This window comes from Oenanthe melanoleuca, chromosome 1 (genome assembly GCF_029582105.1).
Source record: "Oenanthe melanoleuca isolate GR-GAL-2019-014 chromosome 1, OMel1.0, whole genome shotgun sequence".
NCBI lineage: Eukaryota > Metazoa > Chordata > Aves > Passeriformes > Muscicapidae > Oenanthe > Oenanthe melanoleuca.
The window spans coordinates 48,767,540-48,788,977 of record NC_079333.1 but is presented as its reverse complement, the minus strand read 5'-3'; the positions used below and the strand labels follow the sequence as shown (position 1 = coordinate 48,788,977).

The window sequence follows — 21,438 nt, the reverse complement described above, 5'->3', positions numbered from 1 at the left end:
GTGTGCAGGAGGGTCTTGGTCTGGGACAAGCCTTACTCTGCTGCTGTCTTGACTTGTCTGTAAATGCCTAAACTCTGTTGCTGTCAGAGTTAAAATTCTAGGGGAACGTGGTGGGCAGGAGGTGTGGGCAGGAGGTGAAGGCAGAAGGGCAGGGATTAGATTTGCCTGTTCAGCTTTTCTGGTAATTACCCACTACTGGGAATGATCACACTGTTCTCATTGTTGCTGAATTATTTCTGAGTGACTTTTCCGAGCTGTACTGGAAAATTCCATTGCTTTTGAGACTGAGCTGTAAGGATGCAGCATTTAACCTCTTGCAGCATCCTAATTCTCAAAAGCCAGCATTTGATTCACAAATTGCATTAATTCTCTAAGGTTTATCAGGTTCTTGAAAGAAACAAATGCTGCTTTTGAAGGGTGCTTTGGAACCAGCCTTACCTGAGCTCTGACCCTTGCTCAGACATTGTCTGCCTGTGGTCTCAGTGTCTCTGAACCTTTCTGCTTTTATCTCAGCTGTCAAATGGGATGTGTGGTTCCTTATGTCACAAAACTGCAACTAGTGTTATTTTCATGGCATTTACAAAACACTTGAAAAATGCAACATGGGTCTCAGCATTTCTTTTGCTAAATATCTTCCACTTGACTTTTGTAGCCTGCCCTTTTCCTTGCAGCTCTTTAACCCTTCCCCGAAGTGGTCATGGTGGAATTTTTCCCTTCTTGTTCTTGTGCTGTGGCTTTCCCTCTGCTACTGTCATGGTGTTGCATGTACAAACCCTGGTTGTATTGTTATAGCTTGTTCTCCTGGCCACTGGTGTGAGAACCAGCCTTGTCTCCCACACCCTTTTCCTGCTCATGGATTGTAACTTTAGGTTTAGAGAGGCATGTCCTGGGCCTAAACATCCTCATTAGCAGGGAAGAGACAACAGGGAGGATGAGCAACCTGTAGGGTTGCTAGAGGAAAACATGGGGAGTGAAGGGGAGCATGCTGCTGTGGAGAGGGAGATGAGAAGAGCATGTTCACCTGGAGCTGCTTTATTTCATCTCTTACCAGCCCCTGGTAGATACTTTCCTTTCACCTCCTCCTTTGTCTCTTTTTATTCTTCTTTCTTCGCAAAAGTAACTTCCAGGCTTAGAGTTGATGTGTGAGACCAGCTCTAGATCCTGCTAATAAATCTTTGTGTGTGTGAACCTGTCCTGTCTGCAGCAGCCATTATTTTTTAACTGCTTAAATATTTCATATTATCCTCAAGGCATGTAAAGTCCACCTAATGGTCAACTGTCCAAGAGTTAGGGTGTGCAGAATACCTGTGATGTTTTAGCATTTTTGTTTGTTTTTTTTTATTCCCTAGGGAGTCTTCCATGTTTTAATTGGAACATTTTTCATAATTGTGGCTATTTAGAACGTTTATTTTGTCAAGTCATGGGATGTCTTTATAGCCATATAATAAACCCTAGAGAACAACTTCTCTGACTGTTGCCATCTGCACTGATCACAAGAGCAGCTTAGAAAATACTGACAGTCTTTATACTAATAGGATGCATATGGTGGCACACAATTATGTGTGGCTGCATTAAATTAGTGTAGTATAATTACACAGTTTTATAGCTTAGTTAAAACAGTGAAAGCACTACATAGTGGGCAATTTGCACTAATCCCCATTTCTTTAATTGCCCTTCAGTATTTAAATGCAGGAACATATATAGCATTTATTCTGAATAAGATGAGCATTGAATTATCTTTCCCATTCCTTGACTGGCAAGTAACATACCACAGCTTCACATTGGGCTCTTTTTATATGGAGTTATAACAGGGTGAGGAAAAGTTACTCTCTTCATTTTTATAAGTCAACTGAAGTAGTTTTCCAAGCAAAGTAATTCCTCAAAACAGATGAGGCAGAATACTAGAAAATACACTGTACCAAACCTTCTGCATAGGTGAATATTGCCAACCAAACCTCTTCTGTAATTAACTTCTAGTGTAGATGAGTCACACAAGGTGGTCTATTGAAGGAAGTTATGGATGTATGCTAGGTTAGCACAGCTCAGACAGGGCTTTGTAAATGGTAACTGCATGAAACAGAATATGAAATACTAATTAGGCCAGATTCAGCTCTTGATGTCTAAGTGCACACTATACATATTTCAGCAACTGAATATTTAAAGCCTTAGTCTCTAGACTTTAATTAAAACTGTTGTTGAAATTAGATTTATTACTGCCATTTCAGAGGGCACTTTCTGTAGTTTCAGGAACCAGATGTATTTAACAATCTGTGTTTTGAATAAAACTGTAATTGCTTTTTTTTTTCCCAGTGCTTTTCTATAAACATAACTTTTTTTCTGGCTTAGTAGAAGAGAAATGTGAATCCATTATAAATTGCTGGTCCTCTTAAAGATCCAGTTGAATTCTTAAAAGTAACATAAGGAGAGGAGAAGAATTTTGTGTATTCTGAATGTCTGCTTGTGGCTGTATCACCTGGTAAGCAGGGATTCAGGACAGAGAGGGGTTTTCTCTCTAGACATGCCTAACATTAACAAACAAGGAACTGGGGGATGGGGGCTGTAAAATATAACTAATTATTATGAGCAATAGCAGATCTACAGGAAACTGGTGATAGACTTCAAGAATTTATTTTTGCTCCAAGTGAACTCTTCAAGGGTCCCATGTAGAAATTTTTGTATTTTTATAAGGAAAAAATCTAGGATTTTCTTCTTAAAACAATTGTAGATAAATCTGATTTTGGATGTAGGAGTAGCTGGCAAGATATGTATACAAAGGATTATTTTGGTTTTGATTTGGAAGTATGATACCTATTATTTTTGCACAGCTTTGCACTGCAAATTGTTTACATGATATAACTAGTGGTGATCCAGACAGTATAGAGCTTTGCTTTAGGTTGCAAAATAATAAAGTGATGCATATATATTATAAGAAGGCATCCTGTAAACTGTTTCTATTTTTAAGGTGTTGTTGTAGAAAACATTCCAAAATGGGAAGCAGGACCTCAAACCAACACCTTGATTAAAGATAGACTTACAGTCTTGCGTTTAATTTAGATACAGTTTTGATTTTTTTTTTTATTTTAAGCATTTTTTCATTGGATCTAGTCTTAAAGGCACAGAACTCAATATCTGGAATAAGCAGATGATGGGAGGTACAAGTCACCCTAAGACATTAGTTCTCAGTGTTTACAGGTTTGAGGAAATTCTTTAGCTCTGAGCCAGCTTTTAAAACTATGTATTTTTACTGATGTTTCTAGCTTGTTTTTTCCTTTCATGTGACTACATCATAAACTCCCTTTGCACCCATAAAACCCCATGAAAGATCACGCTGCTGCTGTGAAGACCGGGTTTTGAGACAGGATTTTTCCATTAGCAGCCCTCACAGTTTATGTCCCGTTGATCATGATGCTACCGTGCCAGTAAGACACTCATTGGTGTGTCAGAGTCATCCAAGGAGAGGACAGTATTTCTAGGTGAAATACTCCAGCTAGATTTGTGTCTTGTGGCTTCAGCACACAGACAAGAGCCTGGAGCTGCTATCAGCACAGTCACTTTTGTATTACCTAGGTAGTTGAAGTTCGTGTGCAAACCTTTAAGCTCTCTGCAAGTAAAATGAATAAACCCAACCCTCCTACACTGGGAATTCAGTGACTTAGGAAAGCCACTGTTGGAAGGTCATGATTTGCTTCTGGGCTTTAGCATCTAGCAAGTGGTACACCTTTTGTTGGACAGATAGCAAGATAAATCTTTCCAAACATCCTGACTGCATTCGAGGGAAGTTGTCCAAATTGTCTGTGATTTTTCAAAGCATGCAGAGAAATATGTTAAAGGCAAGGAGGAGAAAAAAACCCCTGTAAATAGTCAGGAACATTTCAGGCAGTTAGCAAGTGAATATAGTAGTTGCCTTGATGGTTTTGTGGTAAAGCTTTCAATTTTCCTCCTGATTTAGGTTTATGAACACCAAGATGGAAGCAAGTCCCTGAAGTTGGGAGACTTTGGCCTAGCAACAATTGTGGATGGACCTCTATATACTGTGTGTGGGACCCCAACATATGTAGCTCCAGAAATCATCGCTGAAACTGGGTAAATCTCTTCTAGTGCTGATACATTGAAGTGTACTCAGTGGAGAACATTCTTGCCATTGTGCCGGAGTGGAGTTCTTGCAGTTAAGATTTTTGTGCTGCCTTTGGTTGGCTTTGATGCAGAATCATGGTCATGGCTCATAGAAGATTCACATGGAAGGGACCTCTGGAGGCTGTTTTACCCAAACCAGTTCAGAGCAGGCTGACTTTGGAGTTATGTTGGTCAAACTCTTCCAGCGGTTGGCCTTAAACTTTTCAGCTTTACCCTGAGTGACTAACTAGCCATTTGCAGATACAGTGGAAGTAATTCTGCTCTCTAGAGACTGCTAACTACCATTCACTAAATTCTATTTCATTATCACACACTCTTCCCTTCTGATATAGTCCACAGAGGAAATGCCTGCTGGTTTGAGCAGCTTGTGTCACCTTTGCAGACTTCATGTTGACAGGCATCACTAACTCAAGTTAACTAACTTTAATTAGTTAACTAACTGAAGAATACAGCCCAATGTCTTCTGTGCACTCTGATCTAATGTAATTTTAACATGTAAAGATAAAAAATATTTGATAGCAGAATGAGGATTGGTAGGTAGACAAAGTTCAGATGAGAATTTATAAGAAATTATTAATGATTCTGAACATGTTTCCTCTGTTCTTGCACTGTAGTCTGTAAGAATCAGATGTCTCTAACCATGTCTCTCACACTTCTAGATATGGCTTGAAGGTGGACATCTGGGCAGCGGGTGTGATTACTTACATCCTGCTCTGTGGTTTTCCTCCGTTCCGTGGGTATGGACTGATCTATTCAACCACCCTTGCTGTGTGAATTGGTCCTGTGCTCCTTTCACATTAAGCACACAGATCCCCTCTGGTAGAAGTTCTCTGCTCATAGGATTTGATTTTTTTTTTTTCTGAGCTCTGCATAGTGTTCTACACAAGCCTCATAAATGTCTGTGATTTTATGGTAAAATCTCTGTCTCGTGTTTGTTTATCGTAGTTTAAACTTCATTGCATTGCAAAACCAGAGCCTTCATTACAGGTTCTGCATGCCTTTCCCTGAAGTTTTAAATACACTGTGAAATAAATTTTGTTCTTTCATGAACAAAATGCAACATATTTTGTGATGGGTAAAAGGTAATTAAAATGGAGGCCAGTTAATAAGGACATGCCAGATATTTTATCCCCTCAAAGCAATTGCAAAGTTGTGGACAAGCCTAAAGATAAGGAGAAAGAAAGTGTGTACCAAATGCACTGTGTTTTATGATCTCACCATTAACACCCATTGCTGCATGTTTGGGGCAATCAACAGCTTCCAAAAGCATCCTAAGGCATAAAAAATTAAAAGCAATTTTAAGAAATCTATTGAACCACATCTGAAAATAATTTTTCTTTAGGTTTTGTTGTTGGTTTTCTTTGGTTTTTACTTTACAGAAGTGGAGATGACCAAGAAGTGCTTTTTGATCAGATTTTGATGGGACAGATGGATTTTCCATCTCCATATTGGGACAACGTTTCTGACTCTGCAAAGGTGAGTTTTATAGTGGATGGTATTCTACAATATTATTTCCAGTGGGAGAGCCTAATGCATGTTGTCCTTCCACAGTGTTGTATTTGACATGTCTCATACATCTCCTGCTGCACCTATAAATTCCTCTGGGTCACCAATTATGTTTCATTTGGTTACAGTCTCTTAGACTCCATTGGACCCCATTCTGAAATGGGCATCGTGTCTTATATGATTTCTCACACAAAAGAGACACCAGTAGCCCTTATTGATTAAGAAAAAATTAAAGTAATTCACTTCTTAGCTCAAAAGCTCCCTTGGACTGTGTTTTACATGTACTTGTGAGGGGGACGAGTACCAACCTGGAGCCTTTGAACATCGTCTAATAATATTATGGGGAGGCTGATTTCCCTTCTTAACCCCATTAGATGTTATGTCTGTTGTTTCTTTCTGTCAAAGAACCAGGCCTCCCATTGCCTTATAGTTGCAGACTGGTATGAAATACAGACTTGTTCTGGTCACAGCTCTTGACCTGCAGTCTTTGGTGTGCTAAGGCAGATATAATTATTTACAGATACAGACCTTGACAGAGTTCATCACACTTGCAGAGCAGATCAGGTTTTTTAACTCTCACCAATGCATTAGAGCAACAGTTTAGCTCAAAGATTTTTTAGGGATCTGGCATTCACTATGGTTATATGTATAAATATATGTGGACAGAGACATAATACATATTGTAAGTAAAAAAAATCATATGGTCATTCTGTAGATAGATAAGTGCTTACTTTCAGTCAGTTTGCTTCTCTAGTCTGTAAAACAAATCCATAGAAAACTGTATTCCTGTTTCCTTCAGTGTGACAGTATTTGATTAATCACAAGAAAAAAAAAATAGTGAAATTAGGAGGTGAATGCAGGTCATGAGAGTAGCTCTGAATCTTTGGAGATTTACATCCTGCTTTTATAGGTATGTGGAGGGTGATCAGGACTAGCATTTTCGCCTGCTAACTAATGAGGTTAATGAATGAGATCAGTCATAGAGTTGGAAATCCTCTAAACCAAATTATTGTGTTGTAGCAGGTGTTTTTTCATGGGATCATTAGTGGAAACCCTGCAAGTCCTTTGCCAGTGGGTTTTCCTGTGGAACTGCTTCTGCCAAATAGTTCTGTCTAAAATTTCTGGTTTGAAGCCTTAGCCTGTCCATATAAGTTATTCTTGTGACAAAAAATTACTAGCTTTGGTCTTTGGTGATGCACCTTTATTGCTGTCATATTGCCATCCTGTATCCATGCACTGTGCTCTGTGGATGAAATTATCTAGGCAATTGCAGAGAAAATCAGAGGATGAAAAATAATGGTTTTAAGTTGGGTTTTTTTTCTTCTACATCATTTATACAAGAGTATAAAGTAAAACTGACTTTTTTTTCCTACAGAGGAATTTGCTTTTTCTTAATGGGAAGCTAACCTAATTGCATGGGACCCTCTGTTTTGCAGATTATGTATTAAGTGCTTTTCTCTTAAACAGTGGCTTCAGAACTATAACTCAGAACAGTCTTCTAGCTTCTCAAGGTACTGTCAGATATTGATTTAAAAATTCAGCTAAGAGTTCATCAGTTAATAGTTTTACTATTTTTTGAATAATATTATATTTTTGCAGGTGGTAGTTCACTCTCTCTTTGAGAACTCTTACAACATCAGCTAAAGACTTCTGAAGTGAATGAAATATTAATTTGTTCTTTAAAAGTGTTCTTTAAATGTGACCCTATATTCAATTCCTCAGGAACTTATCACAATGATGCTTCAAGTAGACGTAGATCTGCGATTCTCAGCCTTGCAAGTTCTTGAGCATCCATGGGTTAATGTAAGTATTTTCAGACTTGTAGATGCTTCTTGCAATTTGGCACTTCTGAGCTCTTTTCTTTCAAGTCCTTGCTATGCCCTTTTGGAAGCCAGCACATTCTAAAGGTGCCACAGATTTGACTGGAAATAAACTGGGTTACTAGCTGATTTAGTGTATTATGTACCTTGGAGTTTTCACTATTTTGTGTGTGCTCAGCTGCATTTTCTCTGACATGGACTTTCAACAAATCTCAATCCTATTTGATAAATGTATATCTCTAACACTCAGCTTGCAGGTTCAGTGACACATTTTGTTCTCCTGAGATCAGGTGGACTCCGAAATCTCACAGTCATGATTAGGAGTTGCTGAAATGCACTCCATATTGTTAAGCCCACTTGATCCAGAATGGAACAGGGAAACATTTCAAATCATATTTAGCTTTTGATAGTATTTAAGATTTGTTAATTATTCCAGACTATTTAACATGTTTTAAAATATTTAGATGACAAGAAATAAAAATTTGGGATAATCTATATTCCAATTCAGAAGGAACAGCTGAGAAAAGAAGCGCAATTGGAATGAACAGTGAAAAAAAATAAAGGAATAAGAAATAATGCTTCATTTTGTTTGTTGCAAGTTTGAGTGTGCAGTCCTCCCTGGAATACTCTTTGGTCCTTAAGCTGCTTTATCCAAAATCCCTTTCTCACTAAAAAACCATTCTAAAAAATTCAAATATACAGTCACCTCATATATTAATTATTTTTATGAAACTATCCTCCATATTGTCAGAGTAATAGTGATCAGTTAAGTATATACCAAGTACATGCTTTAAACTTGGAGGGCTCACTTATTACCCAAACCCACTTTTTTAAATTGTAAATGCTATTAACATGCAGAGCCCTTCTGTGGTGTATGAAGAGTGCAAGGATCCAGGACAATGTCTGATGAAAATCTTCATTTTGAAGATGACATTCAAGCAGCTGAAATATTAATTTTCCTTCAATCCAGGGGCTGTCCTTGGACATATTGCTCTGTCACAGTTTACAATGCCCTGTAGCAATTGAGGTGATTTATAATCACCTTGTGGTGATTGAGGGGTCACTCAGTCTCCATGGGAGGAAGATGTGTGGAGATTTCTGGAGTGCTGAGGAGGAAGAGATGGAGGTGACTAATAAAAAGTCACAGAGAGGCCAAAGTCACCCACAGTGTCAGTCTGCACACTGCTCTGAGATTACTGAAATGTCACTTGCTTACACCACTTAAGGAAGTGCTCACTAATCTTCCATTTTTTCTGAAAAATATACTTGAGATGTTAATGTTTCCCCCAGATATTTAATTTTAAACATTGTTACACCATGGTGTGTTTTAGAAAGCCATTTTAGTGTGATGTATAAAAAAGAAGTGCAGCTTTTTAGCAGTGACCCAATGGTGGTGGTGTGCAGGTGACATGAGGATCTGCTTCCATGCCCTCAGTAGTACCTGCTGGTGAGGATAGCAGGGGAGAGGGGCTGGGGGATAAAGACTTTTAACCCTCCAGACCTCTGCTAAGAAAACCTGAGCTCTGGTTACTGAAGCACCTTGGCAAATTCCTGACTTTCTGTGCTATAAGTTAACATGCAGAACCCTTTGCCAGAAGGTGATGTAAACAACTGCTATAAATGGACTCAAAAGAAAATTTAATACATTTTTGGAGGATGATCCCATTGGTGCTTATTAAATATAGTCTGGATATATCTTTTGGCTCACAAAGTTCTTAAGTATTTGGTTAGCATGAGATAGAGGATATACCACGAAAAGTTCAAGATATACTACTTCTTAAAGAGTGTCTGTGATGCATTGTTAGAAACAACATGGGGTGATCAATTCATCTTTGGTCTATCTCTGCTGCACTTGTAGTTTTGTGCTGGTAATAATCCTCTTCAATCAAAACCTGTATCAGTTCTATCTATAAGTGAAACAAATATTCCATGACAATTCTGTAATTCCTTTTTTTTTCCTGCTGCTTTTAAAAACTGAAACAAGTCACTATCACTACACTAAAGATAGTTCATAATGCAGATCAAAACTGATTTTGAATTCTCCTATGTCCTCCATATATTTTTTCTGGGAGGGTAAAGGCACTGGGATCAGTTCAGAAAAGTGCTTTAACACATTCCAAACATTGCTCCCATTTCAAGGCATCACACATGGAAGCACTTAATACTGGGCATCAAATTAACTAGAGGGCACTACAATCCCAGTTCACATCAGAAGAAATAAGAACATGGCTGAGTTGAAACAGGTGCTTAAATGGTTCCATGAGAAAGGGCACTTCCCTGAAGTGTGTCTGGGCAGTATCAGTAGGGGCAGCTCATGGATGCACAGGGGCAGAATGTACAGTGTCAGATCCAGCTACACATCCCTCTGCCATCACTCTCTGATCAGCTGCAAATCTGTTGCACAACCTCCCTGCACCTCATTTTCCCAGATTCAGGACAGAGAATTAATGCACTCATCCCTGTTTACAAAAGGCTCTGCAATCAATATGTGGCAATTACCTGAGCAATTATGTGTATACTGTCTTTCTGAGAAGAAATAGCACATGGAATTTTCACAGGTAAATGCTTAAATAATTTTCCATGGTGTCAAATGCTGGAGTTTACTTTCTCTATTAGTTTCAAATGGGATAGAGCTCGCTGCAACACTTCCCTTATTTCAGTTTTGAACCTATTCATGGAGTGTTAAATCTGCAGCTACAATACAAGATAGAACAGCTGGCTTGAAAAGCAGGCATGTGTTTTCTTTGACAATTTTAAGGAACATTTTCTCTCTTTGATCAAACCTTTGATAGAAGTGTTGTAACTGCTTACACTGTATAAAACCATTTTGTAGATTGTAAATAACCATTCTACTTTATAGCTGCTTACCATGTGATTACTTGGTAAATTGTTGAGATTCCTGGAATGTGCTTTGACAGTTTCAGTAGGAGCAAACCCTCATTTCAGTTTAAATTTTTGCTATAAAAGTATCTGGAATCCTCTTGGAAACTGCAAACCTTGGTATGGTCAGAGTCAGACCAGTAAAGCAGTTTCGATGTGAATAATATCCCAGCTGTTTTCAATTCATAAAAACAAAACCTGAAAAGATGTTGGCTACATGCCACTGCCACAGATGGAGATCTTGAATTCTAAATGCAATTCAGCAGCAGTTCTTTGCCCCCTCCATTTTGTTTATTTAGAGTCATCTCTCCTATGCAGTACACTTAGACCTGGAAACAAATCCATCAGTTTATACTTCCCCTACAGGGACCCCAAATCTTTACTTTACCTGCTCAATGTTTTTTTGCAAAGCTAAAGAATTATAAAAGTGGCAGGAAGCTTGAGGTCTGGTATATTAAACTTTAATGGTATTGATATCCTGAAATAAGTTACAGGACAAACTCGTTCTTTTTTGTATAAGTAGTAAATATTTCCTAATACATCACTGAGCATTGAATGCTGAAAGGGATGGCTTGCATTCTGTAGATCCTTCTCTGTTAAAATAATCAGTAGAAAATGTGTGTTGTTGCTGTAGGAGGAGGATGGCACACACCAGCCTAAAAACAATTAGAGAATCTGAAGGTTTTATATTTTTCCTTCACTATGATCCTTGGAAATTTGTGTGCAAAAGAAATTGATAACCAAGCAATAAGTATCAATAAGCTAAACATTTGTAAGAAAATTCATTTCAAAATACATTCCTTATTTTGTGGCTGCATTACTTTTGGTTACACTCTAGGACACTGCACAAAAATAATTTCTTTAGAATACTTAAAGGAAAGTGTCCAAAAGCTTTTCCAGCACTTCTATTTACTCTAATTTCCTGCTGTTACTTGTAAATGTTCTATTAATCTGATGCTTTTAGACCTGGAAAATAAAGCTCTTGTGACCATCTTGTGAAATGGATCTAAGTGCTTCAGGGCAGTAGGAGTCTGGGAATCCTAACCTTCATTGCATCTTTATAACATTTCTTTTTACTTTGAGTGGCAATGTCTTCTGCCACAGAGAACAATGCAAATATGAAAATAGTTTTTATCAATTACTGGAATTAGTCCAAGATCTCATGCTTCTTTTTTATTGTTTTATTTTGTATTCTTGAAAATAGACCATAAAAGGTATTTTGTAGAGGCTGATTAAAAAAAAAAAAAAAAAAAAAAAAAAAAACCAAAACAAAACAAAAAAAAAACCAGCAAAACAAAAACAAACAAACAAACAAACAAACAAAAAAAAAAACTACAAGACAAAACACTGTAAAACAAAAACTGAAAATATGTTAACATTCCAAGCAGTTATATTGTCCACGTGAAAACTCAAATTCTGGGCCAGAGTTTTCAAACTCTTTTGACTTCTCGGCTTCTGAGGTATGCAAAGGACAGCTCTTCTTTCAGACTATTAGCAGTCAATATCTTCTGAAGCTCATGACTCTTCAAAGTTCCCAGATAGAGCAGCAAAAATCACTGATCACCTTTAAAAAATCTTGTGATTAATGCTAAAGCTGAGATGAAATTCTGTGATCCTAATCCACTGCCAAAAGCAAAGACTTAAAACAGGGGGAAGGAACAGTTAACCTCTTCAGGATTTGACATCCCTCCAACTTCAGCAGCCCAATGAAATTCTTGTCAGCAGTGTTTACTCTGTGCTCCAATTCTACAACTTAACCCACTGATTCTGATCAATTTGATATTATGGGTGTTTTTTCACTTCTTGCCTTTTAAAATTGCAGAGCAGCTTGCTTTGTATTTAGTTAAACAGCTGTCATATCTCACCCTCAATAGCTATCTATTTTATTGTTGACTGAAGTAAATCTACTGATTTGTTTCTAAAGTGTGTTTGAATAAAAGAGAAGTACTAAACATCAGATGGCACCAACATTAGTAATAAAAACTTAGCAACAGTAGAGGAATTCTGATATATCCCTATGCCGCATCTTAAATGAAGCTGGAAATTTATTTAATCTAAAAGCTGGAGCCCAAATTATGTGTCTGTGGTGTGTTGCCACTGGAACTGTGGGTGTGGTGCTTCACCAATAAAATATAACCAGAGTCTTGGTAACTATTGTCTTCTCTGTAATTTAGTCTTTTGACAAGATGACATGAACGCTTGGCAGACTTTCATGTCAAGAAGGCCAAGAGAATGATTTTATTTTTCTTCCCTCCTCTTGTGAAGAGGAGTTCACTTTACAGACTAGCTTTCTTCTGGGAAAGGCAAGGTCAATGGGAAGCAGGTTATTTTTAGGGGTCATATACCAAAGAGCCAGGACTCCCTAGTGCTAGACAATAATCAGCTACTGGGTTGTATTGTTTTGTTTTGTGTTTTGCAGCTGTGTGCACTTGACCATATTTTGCCAGCTGAGACATTTTTGTTAAGGGGTGAGTAAGGGATCTCTAAACACAAACTCCCCTAGCTAAATAAATAACATACCATACCAACCTCCCTAAAATTCCCATATGCTCACTGAACTCGTGATTTACTGCAGCAGCTCTGTAACTCTTTAAGGACACTCATAATGTCTGAAAAAAAATTTTAAAAAGTGTCTGTCATCTCTCAATATTCTGATCTTGTCTTCTTTGCCTTTATTCAGCTAGGATTTTGCCTAAATGGTTTAAGAATTATTTCAGCTGTTTGTACCTATACACACCATGCAGCACCAGTCAGGTGTGACTATGACATGGCCAGTGATCTGATACCCTGTATATTTTGCCTGTTCTACGTTTTCTTTCCTATGTCAGCCATTCTGCATGTTTTTTGCCTGTAATTCCGCATATTCTGCTAGTGGGGAAGTCTCACTGAATACTGGCTTTTTGCACATTTTTCAGGCATAAGGATCTTTTCTACAATTTCTAAAAAAACTTATGCAAGACTTATGCAAAATCACAATCTCCCTTCTTGTTGCTGAGGTTTCCCCTCAGCATGGAGGATGCCAGGCGTACCTAGGCACAGGTACACTCTGCACAGTAGGATGTCAGCCAGAAAGAGGAATGTCCCAGCCCAGCCTCTTGTTTTTGTAATATCTTAGATACTTTTCACTTTTGAGGTCATTATCATTAAATTTATGTAGTGAGTAAACAGAATCCTAAACACATCTGAAATCCTCAGGCTTTGAAATATTAATGGGCATAAAAATATCTGGGTCGTGGTAATTAAGATATGGTAGAAAGAAAAATGAAATGTTTAACAATTATTATTAATGAACATTACCTAAAGTTTGAGAAGAAAATATTGGATAAAGAAGAAGAGAGAGACTGCTTGATGCCATAAAATGTTCATCTTGTAAGTACCTTAAATATATTGATGGAGACAAAGATTGACCCATATTTTAATACAAACACTTTATAAACTTTTCTGTATTGATGGGACCTATCAGAATCACCTCACAATATCTTCTTTTTTCATCTTTCCTCTCTGAAGTTTTATTTTGCTTTATTTATCTGCAGGATGATGGCCTTCCAGAGAATGAGCATCAGCTCTCAGTAGCTGGGAAGATAAAGAAGCATTTCAACACAGGCCCCAAGCCGAACAGCACAGCAGCTGGAGTTTCTGTCATAGCAGTAAGCATCTGAAATACACAGATGAAACAGATTTATGTGCCCACCAGGCAGCTTTGTGTTTAGGACACCAGAAGGAACCAGAGAGGGTTAATCTTTAGATAATTGTAGCATTTAATTAGTATAAGTGCAGTTAGACTGGTATCCTGCACAGCTTCTCCTTTGATTCTCCTTGTGAGTCACATTGTTATTTAACAGCCCTAGGAGGTACAACTGTACACACAGTACACAGGTCCACATTTTACCAGGAGATCAGTGGACCTGACTCCAATGTAAATTCAACAATTTGAACTGTGGGACCGTGACATTTAACTTGGCAGCAGACTCATCATATGGATTTAGGCCACACAGAGACTGTAGCAGGACAGCACCACTTAAAAATGGAAATTGCTTCAAAATTTAACTGCAAATCTGTATGGCAGCCTAAGCCTCTCCTCTCGAAGACATGAAAGAGAGCTCACTGCTGCCTTCATGGTTAACATGAGTCTAGCCACTTCAGATTTAGGGGCAGCAGCATTTTATTGTAGTGCCACACACAGCCTGCTTCCCTGCCAGCAGAAGTATTTAATGGGGTAAAGACTGAATGGAACTTCTTGCTGCCTTCTGTCACCTTGTAATTCCAGTGGAGCCATTCTAGGTTTGAACATGTTGGAGTGTCTGAAACAAAGCTTGGCCAAAATTTTGACCAAGCTCTACTGAGGTTTCAATGGCATCCTCAGAGGAGCATACATCACATATGATTGTATTTTTTCCTCACAGATGAACATATGTGAGGAAATACATGGACACAGTATATATTCAGCATATGAAGAGATTATTCATACTAATGCCATTGAACAGTAACATGCACATCCTTCACATTTTTGATACATCTGCTTGTGTTTGTAAGCTTTCCTTTATTACTCATAGTAATGTGAACACTCCAAGAGTCACTAAAAATGTGACATGTTAAACGTAACCATTCCCATATCAGATTACTCAGTGTTCATTCCCAGCTTCCATAAATTGCAGGTGGTGTGACTGCACATGTACACTTTCTTGTACTGTTTCCACTTTCATGTTTCTCAGCTCAGCCCCTCCAGTGTTGAGTTAAATCAGCATGAAATAAATTCAGCTCAGCACATGCAATCTGGCTCACAGGTGTGAAGTGCTTGTGCAGCAAAATGGATACTCTCTCAAAGTTACTTGGTATAAGTACTTAAAATTTCAAGCTGTGCCTCTCTCATAATTTTTTCTTTACTCTTTCCTACCCTGAATGTCCTCAGCGTGGAAGCAAGTTGTTCCTCATGCTTTTCCTAGGTTTTCTCAGTCATCAGCTAACATAGTCAGCATTTATTTATTTTCATTTTTAAGCAATAATACTGCAGCAGCTCTCCCACAACTAAAACATCACATACCCATTGCTCATCTGAACTGCAGGTATGTTCTTTATAGACTAGCTGAAACCGTGTTCCTATTGAATGGACTGCCAGCACGCTTGTCCATGAGAATTACTGCTCAGATCCTCCATGCTAATGACTTCAAAGCTTAAAAGCAAGAAATGATGCCTCTGTCCTCATCCATCCCTTGCCTCCTTTATGCTTTTAATTCCCCTGCCCTCCTCTTTTTTTTTATTTGCCCCAGTTGCTTTGCCAAGGAATTGTTTGCAGCAGTTTAACACCTGAGTAATGAAAAAGGCACTGTAGTGAATTTGTCCACTGCAAAACATCAGGAAAAAATGTGTATGATTAATCATAATCTTAATGGCTATTATTTATTTTTTAGTGTTTGGAAATTTAACAGATTATTTTTAGTGATCATCTCTGTGGGAAAACTTCATAACCTTACATGATTGATCTGCAACTTGGCCTATAAAGTAAAAATGTGTAGAATACTTTTACATAATTCAGAAAGTGGTTTGATTATGGGAACAGATGGGGAAGTGTAGATCTCTTTAGTGTTTTGGTAATATTTCAGAATGCTAGATAATTTCTATTTTATGAATAAATCAGGGGGGTTTTCTACCAAAATAATTTTATATGTAAAAGAAAGCCAAAAGCAAAACAGCAATGTCTTTAAATGTTGTTTCAGCATTTGGAAGTCTATTTAATATACATTTGACATATGCATGTCACCAGGGTTTTATGTTTGAGAATCTCCCTTTAACTGTGAAATCTCAAACTAAAATTAAATCCTATTAACAAAGACTGCTCTAGATTTAGAACTTTTGAAGTATGTATAGATGCTGTAAATTTTGTTCGGCACTAAAGACATGCACTAACTATATTTGTTATAAAAATACTGGGGGTTTGTGCCTGCCTGTATGTTTACATACTTTTTGAGAGAGTGCTTGTGTATATAATATGTAGAGTTGCCTTCTATATATTATATAACACATCTGTGTCTGTGTTTGTGAAAATGTGTTAATATGTGCTTATATTTCTATAGCTTACTTAATAGTATGAAAGATTATTTTGAGTATTATAACTCTGTTTTTGTACAGAGCTTGCTAATATGTGGTATTTAGTTCTTAGTTTGTCCTCATGTTGGTATGATATGATATTATATGCCTGTTTTCTCTGGTGGTAAAAAGTAACACACCTCAAAGATCTCAAGGAGTATTTACCATATGCACCAATTAAAACTATAATAAGAAAATTAAGTTCCTAAAGATGTGGCTCTGGTCAGCTTGACTGAAAGGGAATTTGAAGCCACATGTGTTCTGCCTACAACTTCTGTGGCTACTGCTTCCTTCAGCAATGTCCAAATTGAATTGATTCCTCTGGTTCAGACTAATGTCTGCTTTATTGATGTGGTAATCTCAGTAAAAGTTGTCTCTGTCTGTCCAAGGCAGAGGCATCCTACTTCTCGTGCATGTGTCCAGAATTCAAGTTTGTCCACATTTGAAAGGACTCCTCAGTTGGACAAACTACCCTAATGAACATGTGCATGCCTAGCAAAGCAGTTCCTTTGCTGATGTAGTAGAATGATTTCTCAAGCAAAATCAACTATACAAGCAAAGAGGCTTTTCTGTTGATGCAATAATTCATCATCGAAACTTCTGCCAGAGTAACTATGTCAGTTGGGAAAAAATTCCCCTGAACCAACATAGCTTTGCCAGCAAAATTTTAATTGGAGAGCTAGCTTTTAAAACAGCAAGAGAATTAGCAAGTCCCTAAAAAACACTGCTTGCTGATGAGAGACTATGTAGGGGAAATATCACTTTACTTGCCCTATTCTTAAACTCTTGTCACAAGCGTTGACTACCAGTCTCTGTGGGAGACAGTTTGGGCTAGTGCCCCTCAGTCTGTGTCAGAATGGCCACATTACTGTTAAGCATGTGCCAAAATATTTGCAGGATCATGTTTCTCATGCAGCTTTTCAATAGGAGCAGTATTTTTTAGCCCTGTGATGGTGTTTATAAAAGGTGCTGCAGTAAAAACATAAACCCAGACATTTTAACTAGTCTTTTTGAAACTTGGGGGCAGATTTTATTCTTTAGTTCTTCAAGGATATCAATTCCATTTATTTTGGTTTGGCCAAAAACCAACACCTTTGTGGCTGTACCCTCTGGGCTTCAGTGACAGCAGCTAGAGCGACTTAGAGCGCAAATCACTTTCTGAGAATGCTTCTGCAATCCAAAGGTGTGCTGTAATTCCTTGTATGAGCTGAGCATCGTTATATATATGTCCTTGTCTGAAGTGTTAAATCTTAGCCTGTATGTCATCACTTTGGTGCTTGTACTTTTGCCATTGTTAAGACAAAGACTAATGCTAATCTGCTGTTAAGGTTGAATGAGGTCTCTGTCTTGGCAATGGGAGTAAACTCCAGCTGGAGATGCAGAGTAAACAAGTAGAAAAGAGAAGGAGAAAAGCTGCTTAGAAAGTTGTTGCAGCTCTCTTCTGCTTGCAGGGTCCTGGGTTGGGGACCCTGGCAATGGGCAGGCAGCATGTGGGTCATTGCCCTGCATTCTGCCGATTTTAACATAAAATTACCAATGCCAAGTGGAATTTTTAGCCATGAGATTTCTTGGGTGGTGTGGAGGAGAAGCCAAGCCTAGCATGCAAGTTTTGCTTGGAGTCTTAAAGCTGAATCAGTGTCTCAGCTATCCCTTCATATCTATTGTCTGTGTTGTCCTGTGGTCATTGTCCACAGCTGGGTTTCTCGTGGCAGGATTTCCACACCACCAAAATTGTTTCAACTCTTGTTAGGGAGCAACTCTCCTTATTTTCTCTGAATTAATTTTTTGGCTATTCAATTTTAGGGCAATATTTTTGATCTGCTTTTTAGGAAAACATCCCTTTTGTGTGTTTTATGTGCAGCATACAAGGAAGCCAGTAGATGGCAATAGCAGACCAATGTAGTTAAACCAACACACATTTAACTCTAGGTACAAGGTTCTCATGGTTTTAAACAGGAAACATCCTTTAAATTATTCTAAATAAGATGAAAGAGGCATTGTTTTAGCAAAATGAAATAAATTGTTAAATATTACACTTGCAGGGGAGTCATCAAGAAAAAGTTAAATTTGCAGTTATTTCCTAACTCCCCTTGAGTGATTGGTACCTGGAAATATGTTGAACTGCTTCTCTGAATTTAGAATTAGAAACTGTCATCAGTATTGGAAATATATGCCACACTCCTATTGAAGCACAAAATGGCCTTTTCCCTTCAAAGAGCAAAAATCTGAAAATCATTGCAACAGTTTTAGAGCAGTCAAAGTGTCTCTGTCAAGATTTTCTGCCCCAAAATTTTATGGAATTCAGCTAAATTATGTTTCCACCGTCTGGTGCAGCTCAGAAGGGCTAGGGAAAAGAACACATTTTCTTTGTTCCTATGCACATGATTTTGCTAACGATAAACTAAACTTGAAAGATCCGTCTTCCTTAAGTAATATCACCAGCACAATTTCCTGGACACAATGTTAAGTTCATTTCCATTTTCACTTTAATTGGTGCAATTTTAAACCAAATAGTTTTGTACTGTTATCTTTTTGAGCATGAGGTGTAAGCTGAAATGATAAACAATGTTATTCATGGCTCTGAGTAGTCCTACTCTCCAAGGTTAACGCATTTTTAGAAATGAATTACCATGATTGATGGGGTATCAAAACCTGATTCTTTTCATCTTTACACGTTCCATGATTATGAAGCAGTCTAATTTAAGCCTTGTGTAGTCTGTCTAGCCTGCTCCTTGTGATGGTTGCACTGCATTTAGGGTTTTTTAATTATTATTATTAAACTTCTCAGTTTAATTGCAAAAGATAATATTCTATTACTGGTATGTGCAACTTTAAAGGGCACTACTGTCTTTGGAGGTAACGAGATATTTCAGACTTTACATGAATGCATTATGCATTAACTAACCTATTAGCAAACTCCATTTTAGTTTGAATAAATTGACTTCAAATTTGGCAAGACCAAATCTAGAATTAGAATATTTTTCTTTTATTTCTTTACCTTTTTTTTTTTTTTTTTTTTTTTTTTTTTTTCCCTTTTTCTTCTGTGGTACATAGTTTTAGGATGTTAGATAAGAGTGAAAGTGAAAACAGTAAATATGCACTAAATAAGGAACAGCTTGCTCTGGAGTCTGAATTCTCTAGCCTAATGTCGATCCACTGAGTTGCCCCATTTCTCTCTGCTCAGCTGGACCACGGGTTTACCATCAAGAGATCAGGGTCTTTGGACTACTACCAACAACCAGGAATGTATTGGATAAGGTATGAGATGGTGCAGCGCCAACAGTCAGTGTTTCCATGGCAACGTGCTGGCAGTCTCCATTAACCAGTTCCTTCAGTGGATAAACATGCTTTTTGATTTGTTATCCGGTCCATATGCTGCTTTATCAGTTTCGTTTTAATCTTGATTGAGATGCCACACCCCCTCATTCCCTTTCTTCACCCATCCCTCACACCCACATTGCCAGCTTTCTCTTCATCGCACATGCTCAGTACCAGTCTCCCTGTAGTTAAAAGGACAGTGTATATAGAAAATCTACAGATATGCTGAAGTATGCACCCTCCCTCTCCCTTCTGCTTGTTAAGGCATCTGCTTCCCCTGTGCTCCCGTTTCAAAACACACGGAGCAGCAACAGGCTCTCAGCATATATTTTCTTCTTTTTCCATGCAAGATGTGGAGCTATATACTGTCATTTTAAACCCACTAAACACAATCCTTACCTTAGAGTGAACAATGCATTTGCATAACGCGGGCATAGAAACTCTCCCAAGTTCACTGAAATACAATGCATTGTATGTGCTGGTAAGCTTGTGTTTCTAACAATGCATTCCTTCTCTTTTCTTTTAAAAACCCTTCTGATACCTATTTATTTTGATTTGATTTTTTTTTTAAATATTGCATGAGTCTCTTGAATATATTTTTCCTTCATTGTGTAACTGTGCCAGGGTTGTCGTTAGCTGGCTTAACCTGTATGATAAAATGGGGCTCTGGGCGGGAGGGGCTTATTCTGGAATGGGGGCAAGGGGGGTTCCAGGTCTGATAGCCCACTAGAGGCCCACACACCTCCTCAATAAATCCAGAGTGCAGGAATTTCCATCAAGTGGTTACTTGCTGTCTTTTTCCGTATTACTCACAAGACATACATTTTGATAGCTGGAGAAATTTTTGCAAGTTTACTGTGAGACCTGTGTTTTCTAACACCGGCTTTAAAAACCTGTCTGTGAGGGGTTTGTAAAATCTCAGCCAAGTAGCCACCTTAGCAAAACAGCAGAGATGGCCACTGTGAGTGTTTCCACAGTAAAACTCCCACCCTGGATCATTTCACCAAGTGCATGGATCGAGCTAAAGCACGCTTTCCATAAAACCGAGCGGTTCCTGAGTGCACACAGAGGGCTAAGTAGTTTCTGATATGGATGTTCTGGGGAAAGAAAAAAAAAACCCAAACCTAAAAATAAGCCTGCTTTTCAGGCAAAACGTAGAGAAGTCAATCCAATTCATGAGCTGAACGCTGGCTAGGAAAAAATTGAGAAAGTCTCTCACTCCAAGTGCTGGAGTGTGCAGCAGTAGCTGTAATTCATCTAATTCCACCCTATTGCACTTGTGGTGGTGCTACAAACCCACTGTGACCTGCAAGGGCAGAGCAAAATCTGCTGATCTGTCTTGTCACTTGGCATCCTTCTTCGTGCTCCTTGGTTTTGGAGAAGGGGGAATGGGACCTGAGTGCCCAGCTTTAGATGACTGTGGGTTTGATAGTATTACAGGAATTTTCTGCTGAAGAAGGAAAGATGGCATTTTCTGTCAAGCAGAACTTTGACAAAGACTTGTAAATTTAATGCCTGCTCTATAAAATGGTGGGGGAGATCACATGAGCTTTATTTATCTTCCTGGAGTTTAATTGCTATCCATGGCAATTAATTACGCTCTTCCTCTGATTTACATTTTTTATTTTACATTGAATCCAAAGAAAAGCCAATAGCAGGGAAAGAAAGTCTTTCCATTTGCTATAAATATTTGGAT

At 38.1% G+C, this 21,438-nt stretch overlaps 1 protein-coding gene across 4 annotated transcripts in view; it reads left to right on the top strand.

The window, feature by feature from the left end:
* Positions 1-21,438, top strand: part of DCLK1 (doublecortin like kinase 1) — a 224,244-nt gene that overhangs the window by 191,037 nt on the left and 11,769 nt on the right. For 2 of the 4 annotated variants that reach the window (XM_056497838.1, XM_056497855.1), the window contains 6 exons: positions 3,950-4,083; positions 4,794-4,871; positions 5,514-5,610; positions 7,363-7,443; positions 13,874-13,987; positions 19,609-19,682. In XM_056497838.1, coding sequence (XP_056353813.1) covers positions 3,950-4,083; positions 4,794-4,871; positions 5,514-5,610; positions 7,363-7,443; positions 13,874-13,987; positions 19,609-19,682 — 578 coding nt within the window. The remainder of the gene's footprint in view (positions 1-3,949; positions 4,084-4,793; positions 4,872-5,513; positions 5,611-7,362; positions 7,444-13,873; positions 13,988-19,608; positions 19,683-21,438) is intronic. The other 2 variants (XM_056497829.1, XM_056497846.1) reach the window with 1 other exon arrangement.